This window comes from Triticum aestivum, chromosome 7A (genome assembly GCF_018294505.1).
Source record: "Triticum aestivum cultivar Chinese Spring chromosome 7A, IWGSC CS RefSeq v2.1, whole genome shotgun sequence".
Taxonomy (NCBI): domain Eukaryota; kingdom Viridiplantae; phylum Streptophyta; class Magnoliopsida; order Poales; family Poaceae; genus Triticum; species Triticum aestivum.
Window position 1 is genome coordinate 701,573,917 of NC_057812.1, and position 10,025 is coordinate 701,583,941.

At 49.1% G+C, this 10,025-nt stretch overlaps 1 protein-coding gene and 1 non-coding gene across 2 annotated transcripts; one reads left to right on the forward strand and one right to left on the reverse strand.

The window, feature by feature from the left end:
* Positions 1–1,229: 1,229 nt before the first annotated feature.
* TRNAS-AGA (transfer RNA serine (anticodon AGA)) lies at positions 1,230–1,311 on the reverse strand. Its single transcript has one exon. It is a non-coding gene; the product is annotated as a tRNA-Ser (tRNA).
* A 1,211-nt stretch (positions 1,312–2,522) lies between these two features.
* LOC123154994 (protein POLAR LOCALIZATION DURING ASYMMETRIC DIVISION AND REDISTRIBUTION) lies at positions 2,523–4,625 on the forward strand. Its single transcript, XM_044573579.1, has 3 exons — positions 2,523–2,839; positions 2,936–3,751; positions 3,871–4,625. Exons 1-2 carry the CDS (start codon positions 2,578–2,580, stop codon positions 3,745–3,747), a joined length of 1,074 nt encoding a protein of 357 aa, XP_044429514.1. The 5' UTR covers positions 2,523–2,577; the 3' UTR covers positions 3,748–3,751; positions 3,871–4,625.
* The last annotated feature ends 5,400 nt before the right edge of the window (positions 4,626–10,025 follow it).

Below are 10,025 nucleotides of genomic sequence, written 5' to 3' on the forward strand. Positions count from 1 at the left end.
GGAATCCATGGGGCAATGAAGCTTTGTGAAGACCCTTGTAACATTATGGTCCATCTGGTTAGCTAGGAGAAAAGCAGTCCATGAAGGGGAATTTCAGTCGCCTCTGACGACCATAGTTGCCATGTTTCCGGTACGGTGGGAATGAGGAACGGGAACGAGGGACGAGAGTCGGTGGCTGGAAAAAATAGGGTACAACGAGGGTATACATCTTTCGAACGAATTTTTTATAGCGGGGACGTGATCCAATCCGTTTGGGTACGATGAACCCGGTACGGTACCATGGGTCGAGGAACGCAGTTCCTGAAGAACGACGACTCCCTAACGGTCAGCATTCCTTGCTGTTAATGGATCCCTTGCAATTAATGGACTGGAGGAAGAACGAGGAGTCCTTGAGAAAAGAAACGACGGCGTGAGTAAATTATGCCTTGCGTTTTGGCTGTTGGATCCTGGAACCTGAATCGAGGAGCAGGCTGCGGGGACGCCGAATCTTCATCGAATCGTACTGAATCCGACCTCGTTCCCGAATCCGATTCCGGGTCGATGAATCGGGATCGAGGGACGGCCTACCGTTCCCCGTTTCCGGCTACTATGCTGACGACGTCCTCGTTCATCCAAAGCTATATGCCCGATCTGGGTCAAATACCAGCTGAGAAGAAAGAAGTGCGTGCTCAAGTTTGAGGATCATCTACTGGCCGAAGATGGATGGCTCCATGTTGATGCATTAGTGGGATGGATGTCATGGGGACAAGGGGGCTACCGCGGCAACCTGTAGAGACGAAACAGGCGCTTATTTGGGAGCTTCGGCAGTGTGCTTTCAGAGGCTTTGTGCCCCTGAGATTTTTGGAAGCTATGGCGTGCAACGAGGCCATATCCTTGGCTGCTGACCTTGCCTGCCGAAACCTTGTTATTTCGACTGATCTGTGCTGCTGCTGCCGTGAATGTTCAGGGTAATCACATGGGTGCTTCTTCGGTCATCGTAAAGGGGATGCAAAGGAAGATGGGAGCCTTTTCCCAGGGGCAGATTATCCATGAGAAGAGGGAGTTCAATGTTGGCCGAACTTGATTTGTATATTGCCCAACAGCCCAGTTAATAAAGTGCTTCCAAACCTCAAAAAAAAAAGGTAAACCCCGGTTTTGTCTTCAAAAATGGTCAGGCCCAGTTAGACGAAGCAGTCATGTGAGAGGTAAAAAAACAAAAGACGAGGGAAATAGAAACAAAAAAAAAGGAGCGTGGTCGGCAGGATTCGAACCTGCGCGGGCAAAGCCCACATGATTTCTAGTCATGCCCGATAACCACTCCGGCACGACCACTTTTTTATGATTTCATTCACCTACAGCCCTTTTATTCCTTTGTTATTGAAAAGCCGATGAAGTAAACGAGGCCAACTGGGCACGCAGGGACAAAATCCTTGTTCTTATCCACTGCAGATACTAGTTTGGAGCATCTTCTCAGAGTAAGAAAATGGCGCTGGCAGCATCTCGAGAAGGGCCGATATTATTCCCGTCGGCTCCACTCCGGCGCCGGCCGACGCCACAAAAGCAAGCCGCGGCTGAATCGCTCAAAGGAGTAGATTAGATTAGATTAGATTAGAATACTCCTGTAGTCATGTCAGGAGCGGTGAGCGAGGTGAGCGGTGCCCATCGGGGAAGAGATACGCTGTCCCGTCGTCGGCCGTCGCGCCTCGTCTTGTCTCGCGTCCGGACCCGTACCTCACCGCATGGCGGCATCGTCTCCTCTCCTCCATGCCGCGGCTAGCTAGGTCGCCTGTCTTTAGACGAAGTCCCTCTCACGCCCAGGGCGGCCAGGTCACTCTATATACTACTCCACACACACATACGTACGTACGTACGTACACTTGGTCTCGGGCAGCTGGCCGGCGATTCGAACGGGAGCCGGCCGGTCAGATGGATATACCCTACCCTGGCTGCCTGGCTAGATTGCTTCTTTCTAACGGGAAAAATGCAGCGATGATGAATGATGATTAGGATTTAGGAGTCGTAATCGCTTGGGTCTTCCGTTGGTCGCTTGCTTCGCGTTTGCGTGCGTGCGTGATCTCGATGAGGCCGGGGACCTGAGCCGGTGGTCTGAGCTGAGGTTGCCTTGCGTGTGTCCGTTACCTAGTCGTGTTGCAAGTGGCCTGGCAACTCTTGGATCAGCATCGCCAAGTGCGAAATGCAGGACAGAGACAAAATGCCAACGGTTCAAATCGGAGCGCGCAACACCTGACCTACCTGCAGATCAAAGCCACGCTCCATCATGCCATCTTTTCAAGTTTGATTACACAAACAAGCTCGCCATAAATAATCATATGCCATCTCATCATCATCTGACACTCCATCCATCCATCATCAGGCACAAAATAAGTTTTCTTAAAAGAGGATAAATAAACAGAGAGGGGAAGGGTGTTAGACAGGCCGCTGTCGGCCCCCCACGACCGCGACCCGCTCCCGTTTGAAAACCGCTTTGCTCCTTCCACCTCGGCCGGCCCAAGAATCCGAGGCCACCACCCGGCTTTCCACATTCCACATTCCTTCGCATCTTCCGCTCTGCCGGCCGGCCGGTCGGCGCGGGTCCCCATGGCTGTTGCCGCCGAGGGCACGAGCAGGCGGAGGATCCTCGACTACCTCAACGACGGCGAGGAGTTCGGGGTCGCGGGGCCGCCCTCCTCCGCCGCCGCCACGCCCAGGCCCAGGTCGCTCATGCCCAGGTTCCGCTGGGCGCGGCTCGCCAGGCTCGGCGGCAAAGCGCGGCCGCCGAAGCCGGTGCTCGAGGAGGAGATCGTCGCCGCGGACGACGAGGGCCAGCTCAGGGACGCCTCGGGCGCCTCTGCCTCATCAGGTACGTTCGTCCGAACTCTCCCTTCGCGGTGGTATTCTGGCAGTCGACCGAATTTTGTTTGGTGTCAAGCACGTCATGAGCAATTGTCGATTCCAGCACCATGCGCGGCGCCGCCCGGCGACGGCGAGACGACGAGGCCGTCGGACCTGAGCGTGGGGCTGAGCCTGGTGTTCCTGCTGGCCAAGACGTCCGACGAGTTCAACAAGATGGCCAGGGTGCGGGCCGAGATGGAGGCGCTCATCAGGGACTTCAAAGGCCAGCAGGCCATGGAGACGACGGCCAACACCGGCGCCGACGACGAACCCCGCAACCCCGAGTCCGCCGCGTCGAGCTGCCTCACGGACGGGAACGAGCCGCAGGCCGCGACCGCGCGCTGCGAGGACCATCGGCACCAGGTCGCCTCCTCCTCCGGCGCGGAGATGGAGGCGGCGAGCCGCAGGAGGATGGACGTGCTGGAGGAGGAGTTCCACGCGGAGCTCCAGCGCGTTCGCGCCGGCTACGGCCCGGACACGCCGCCGTTTTCGACGGGGGAGGAGCGCGACGAGGGCGGAGCAGAGCCGTCGGACGACGACGACGACATTGCCGACTGCCGACAGGGATTCGAGAGCGACCTCGGCGACGACGACGATCAACATCACCACGTTTACGACGAGGAGGAGGAGGACGAGGACGACGACGACGACCCTGATCGGTACCACGGCGTGTCGGCCGTGGAGCTGGAGAGGAGGCTGCACGAGCTGCTCCACCAGAGGAACCAGGAGCGGATCGAGGAGCTGGAGGCGGCGCTGCGGCGCGCCGAGAAGCGGCTCTTCGACAAGGAGATGGAGGCGTCCCTCTGGAAGGACACCGCCAAAATGGCCTTCCGCCACGACCACCACGACGACCACGACGACGACGACTCGCCGTAAACTCGTAAGCGCCAACCTCACCTCACCAATTAATTCTCTTCCACGCAAGGTGGAGACGCTCGTGATGATCACCGGCCCGAGTAACTCTCCGACTGTTCCTTCTCCCTGAACTTTTCCGTGCAGATGAGGAATTTCGTGCGGTCCTTTTTGTCGCCATTATCATCGATCGGCCGTGCATTACATGATTACGGATGAAGCCATTAGCCATGAGGCTGGTCATAGTGGGAGTAACATAGGTAGTAACATAGATGCCACATAAGCAAAAATGGTGATGTGGCAAGTAGTTAATGAGGAGAGAGGCAAATAGAGTAACATAATATGTTACCATCACATAGCGGTTTCCAATGCATAATGAGTCTACAAAGTAATAAATGAAGGCAACTATGTTACCACACCTATGACACTACCCACTATGAAGGTAGTAACATAGACTAGTAACATATGTATGTTACTAGTCTAAGTTACTCCCCACTATGACCAGCCTGAATGGAGGCGAATTTTGGGACCTTTAATGCGTGAAGAAGCAGGCAATCGATCGGTGGTGGCGTCGGATGGATGGTGGACTGTAGGACGGGCCTTGTGTACAGTATGTCACTACTGTTAGCAACTTATAGCTGGAGCTGTTCATACCGCCAGGGTTTAGACTCTTGGCACTGTAGGTTATTACATGGGCATGGCTGGGAATAGGATGGAACAGGGTAGGATATGCTCAGCTAGAAGCCTCACTGATTTTGTGATCCATGTAATGCAATCGAGTTCGGTGTCTGTTCGTGCATATCACTCGTGTGCAGTTTCAGAATCAGGACAGCAGTTTCACAGCCTGCTCTCAGTAAGAAATTGTAGATGTTTTTACAGATATATAATCATTGTTAAGGACTTTTTTCGCATCAATTTACATTTCAACTGCACCTTTTTATAAGACAATGTCATTTTTTTTTTTTTGCTTAATGTTTCGGTCACTTGTATGAAGTGATTTTTCAGTCTTTCGGTCGAGTGCTCTTTGCCCATTTTGGACCTGCCTTAGCAAGAGCTTATGTGTTGGTATCCTACGCCCCAAATCGATAAGATTTCTGCCAAGTAGTTACACTCTACGAAAGTTTCTTCTTGTTTTTGGCATGCACGTTTTTTTTAAGCGTAATAACTTTATTCCTCAAATAACAGCAAGATCGTTTTATTACTAAATCAATTTATATGTCAGAATATTAGAAAAGAGACAAAAAGAGGAGAAACTTACCTGGGCCTCCTCCCTGTGCAGCCCAGCAGCAGCCAGCGCCGGCCCAGCCCACTGGCCCATCCGCTATCAAGTTTGCCTCTCTAGTACAATAATCAAAACTGATAGAAGCATAATCCATTGACATGAGGGAGTATTCTGCTATGATTGGGACATCCACTCCCATGTAGGCATTAGGATCAGATATGGCCTCCAGCGCAGTCAAACTATCAGACTCGATGATAAGCTTCATACAACCCAGATTCGCTGCTAGGTACAGACCACATCAAATAGTAAATAATTCAGCTGAACCTGCACTAGACACATGTGGTAGGACATGAGTTGTTGCCCCAGAAATTTGCCATGGTCATCTCGTGCAACAGCTCCGCAAGCTCCTGTGAACTTATCCTCATGAAATGATGCATCGACATTGATTTTTACAACTCCCGCACTTGGCTTCTTCCATACATGATCAATCCTACGTATAGGCTGGTTTGGTGAATGAGCACGAACAAAATTTATGGCAAGTACTTGAATAGAAATAGTTGTTTGATCTGGTGTCTGTACTGTCTCCCCTCTTGTACGTTGCCTTCTTTGCCACCAAATGAACCACATGGCCACCAAAATAAATTCGGATGTTGGTATGGTATGTGTCACTGTGCGCAGCCGAATCAATATATCTAGGGTGATAGAGCCGGATCGGTCTTGCCGAGTGGCTTGTTCAATCACCTCCGATAGTCCTAGAGCAGTCCACACTTCAGATGCACGGATACACGTAAATAGACAGTGCTGGATATCCTCTAGACCAATTTTGCACAGTGGGCATTGCGGGATCAAGGGTACATGTCTGCCTGCGAGAACACCGTAACATGGTAATACCCCTTTTAATACTTTCCAGCCAAAATGTTTGATCTTCCCTGGAAGGCGAAGTTGCCATAATTCTTTCCAAACTGCATTCAACTGAGCACTCCCTGGGCTATTCAAGCTTGCGTAATGACGTCCGAACTGATGATCGAACTCCACATGGTATGCCGAACAAACTGAGAAAGTTCCAGATCTCGTATAATGCCACGCCACAAAATCTTCCATAGTTTCAACATGGAGGGGGATTTGAAGTATTCTGTGCACATCCACTGGTGAGAACACACTATGCAATAGTGCCTCATCCCACTGTCCCGTGTGGGGGTCGATTATATCTTCCACCTTTGTTAACATAATTCCTCCTCTAGGGGTAATAAGTTTCCTGGTTTCGCTAGAAGGGATCCAAGGGTCCTCCCAAATGTTAATCTGGGAACCAGTGCCCACTCTAGGGGTAATAAGTTTTGGCATGCACGTTGTTCCCTTTTGTGCCTGCCAAAAATTCTGTCGGATCCACAATGTGAGTTTGGTATTCCCTTTTGTGCCTGCCCAATTCTGTCGGGTCCATAGTGTGAGTTTGGTATTGGGAGCCAATCAGCACCACTCCTATATGCAATTTAAGATCCGGACGGCAAGTCGTCTGCATGTTTCAAGTGTTCCCGGCCGTTCTATTCCTGCCGAAAATATGCCGAACTTTTTTCAGTCATTCATTTGGGAAAGACTTTCATAGGAGTTGCAGCGATCGCCGATCGAAATTCACTTCTTCCAGGGAAAGGTTGGGGATGCTCGTGATGATTACCCCGAGTTCCTGGCTGTGCTTCTCTCTGAAAAACCGTCTCTTCAGATGAGCAATTCATTACTTTTAGTTGACATGAATCATCAGCAGTACTACAGTCTTACAGATGAAGGCATGAAGTTAATTTTTGGGACCTGATACATGAAATGGGGGCATTCAGTCGTAGCTTCGGATGGTCTTACTGTAGGATGGGCCTTCTGTACAATATGTTACTAGTGTTAGCAATTTATAGTGGAGCTGTTCATACGACCAGAGTTTAGTCTTAGCACTGTAGGTTCAGTTAGTACACGAGAACGGTTCCGATTAAGACAGTATATGTTCAGTTAGTAGTACTGGTTGTCGGCTCCAAGCCCCCAACCATGTGGATTTGGTATTTGTAGCTCATGTGTATCAGCTCGTGTGTGATTTTCAGAATCTGGACGGCAAATCGTCTGCCTGATTCAACTGTTCATTGCTCATCCAAGGAAAAAAATGGGAGACCACCTCGAGCGCGGTGACACCTGGCATATACGAGTCTGAAAGCAGCAACACCTTACCCGGTCTCCTCGCTTCCCCATTAACAAATATTACCAAAAGGGCCCGTGCGTTGCAACAGGAAAAAAATAATCATAATCTCCAATGCCTATGACCGTATTTTGCTGCATCACCGAGATACAATATCACTCTCTTTCTCATTGCACTTGACGTCCTAGGTGGGCGGATTCCCCTATCTAAAACGTATATTTCCAGTGCTACTGCGGCGGGGTTTCCTATTTGATGCGTAGCGACCTAGCGTGTACCCCCTCGTATCTCCGATCCTATTTTTGGGATTTTTGCATTTCTTCCTCAGAGGTTTTCTCTTTTTTTTTCTATTTTTTCTTCTTCTTTCTTCGTCTTTTCTATTTTTATTTATTCCTGTTTTTTATTTTTTTTACTTTACATAAAAATATTCAAAAAAAATGAATATTTTTGTGAGATCGTGAACAAATTATGAAAATCATGAACATTTTCAAAATGCATGAAGATATCTGAAATCGTGAATAAATTTTAAAATCCGTGACCATTTTTACTTATTTGTGAACTTTTTAAAATCATCAATATTTTTTGAATTCATTAAGATTTATAATATTTGCAAATACTTTTATCAAAAGTGTGAACCTTTTTTTAATCAGAAAACATTTTTAGAATCGACGAACATTTTTTTGGAAATAGTGGATTTTTTTAATTTCGTAGTTTTTTTATATAACGAATGTTTTCTGAAATGCATGATCATCTTTTGAGTCAACGAATATTTTAGAAATCAAGAAACTGTTTTTTTTAATTCACAAATTGTTTCCAAACTTTTTGGGCATTTTCAAAACTCATGATATTTTCAAAACTTTTTGGTAATCATTTTTTGAATTTAATTAAAAGATTTTCTATAAATGAACCTTTTTCAAAATATTGGAAAAAATACTGACCATTTTTGAATATTTTTTTAAATCATAAACATTTTTGGAATCCACAAGTTTTTTATGATTTATTGAATCTTTTGTTTTAAAATTCTCAACTTTTAAATTTTGAAACTTTTCTAGAGTCCTAATTAGTTTAAAGTAGAAAAAGCAACAACGGAAAAGAAATAAATGAATTAAAAAAACACTGGACGCCCGCACATGGGCGGCATAAACGTCCACGCTGCGTCTTCTCCCAGCGTGCAGAGCTCTGTGTAGGAGGTCCTTACTCTGTGAGCCGGCCCAGGCGAGGGGATTTCCGTGTGTAAAATGTTTTTTGTCACTTACAGGTGGCATCATTGGGTAATGTTTTGCAACTTTGGGAACAATTTTATGGCGGATGAGCGGAAGCACTAACCCCTTTATTAATGGGTATAAATAAGTAAAATGCAGGAGCTAGCTAGTCTATCAGTTGCTTGTTCACGAGTACAGGAACAAATCGCCGCCACCACAGCTGGTCTATGCTCCCCTCCAGCCGCTTCCCTCCACGAGCGGCCTCCTCCAAACCTCCTGTTGGGGAACGCAGCAGAAATTTAAAATTTTCTACGCATCATCAAGATCAATCTATGGAGTAATCTAGCAACAAGAGGAAGGAGAGTGTATCTACATACCCTTGTAGATCGCTAAGCGAAAGGGTTCAAGTGAACGGGGTTGATGAAGTCGTACTCATCGTGATCCAAATCACCGATGATCCTAGTGCCGAACGAACGGCACCTCCGCGTTCAACACACATGCAGCCCGGTGACGTCTCCCATACCTTGATCCAGCAAGGAGAGAGGGAGAGGTTGGGGAAGACTCCGTCCAGCAGCAGCACGACGGCGCGGTGGTGGTGGAGGAGCGTGGTACTCCAGCAGGGCTTCGCCAAGCACCGCAAGAGACTAGGAGGGAGAGGGGTAGGGCTGCGCCAAGAAGGAGATGTTCTCATGTGTATGGCAGCCCAAAACCTCACTATATATAGGGGAAAGGGAGGGGCTGCGCCCCCACCTAGGTTTCCACCCCTAGGGGTGGCGGACAGCCCTAGATCCCATCTAGGGGGGCGGCCAAGGGGTGAGAGAGGGGGGCGCACCACTAGGTGGGCCTTAGGCCCATCTGAGCCTAGGGTTTCCCCTTTTTCCCTTCTTTCTTCGCCTTGGGCCCTGGTGGGGGGGGCGCACCAGCCCACCTGGGGCTGGTCCCCTCTCATACTTGGCCCATGCAGCCCTCTGGGGCAGGTAGCCCCACCTGGTGGACCCCCGGGACCCTCCCGGTGGTCCCGGTACGTTACCGATAGCACCCGAAATTTTTCCGGTGACCAAAACAGGACTTTCCATATATAAATCATTACCTCCGGACCATTCCGGAACTCCTCGTGATGTCCGGGATCTCATCCGGGACTCCGAACAACATTCGGTAACCATGTATATCTATTCCCTATAACCCTAGCGTCATCGAACCTTAAGTGTGTAGACCCTACGGGTTCGGGAACCATGCAGACATGACCAAGACGTTCTCCGGTCAATAACCAACAGCGGGATCTGAATACCCATGTTGGTTCCCACATGTTCCACGATGATCTCATCAGATGAACCACGATGTCGAGGATTCGATCAATCCCGTATGCAATTCCCTTTGTCTAGCGGTATTGTACTTGCCCGAGATTCGATTGTCGGTATCCGATACCTTGTTCAATCTCGTTACCGGCAAGTCTCTTTACTTGTTCCGTAACACATCATCCCGTGATCAACTTCTTGGTCACATTGCGCATATGATGATGTCCTACCGAGTGGGCCCAAAGATACCTCTCCGTCACACGGAGTGACAAATCTCAGTCTTGATTCGTGCCAACCCAACAGACACTTTCGGAGATACTCGTAGTGTACCTTTATAGCCACCCAGTTACGTTGTGACGTTTGGCACACCCAAAGTATTCCTACGGTATCCGGTATTTGCACAATCTCATGGTCTA

Bases quoted from the DNA above. Each gene is read 5' to 3' on its own strand.
- LOC123154994 (XM_044573579.1), top strand. From the start codon at position 2,578: ATGGCTGTTGCCGCCGAGGGCACGAGCAGGCGGAGGATCCTCGACTAC. The intron at 2,840-2,935 runs GTACGTTCGTCC...TGTCGATTCCAG, and splicing joins GGGCGCCTCTGCCTCATCAG to CACCATGCGCGGCGCCGCCC.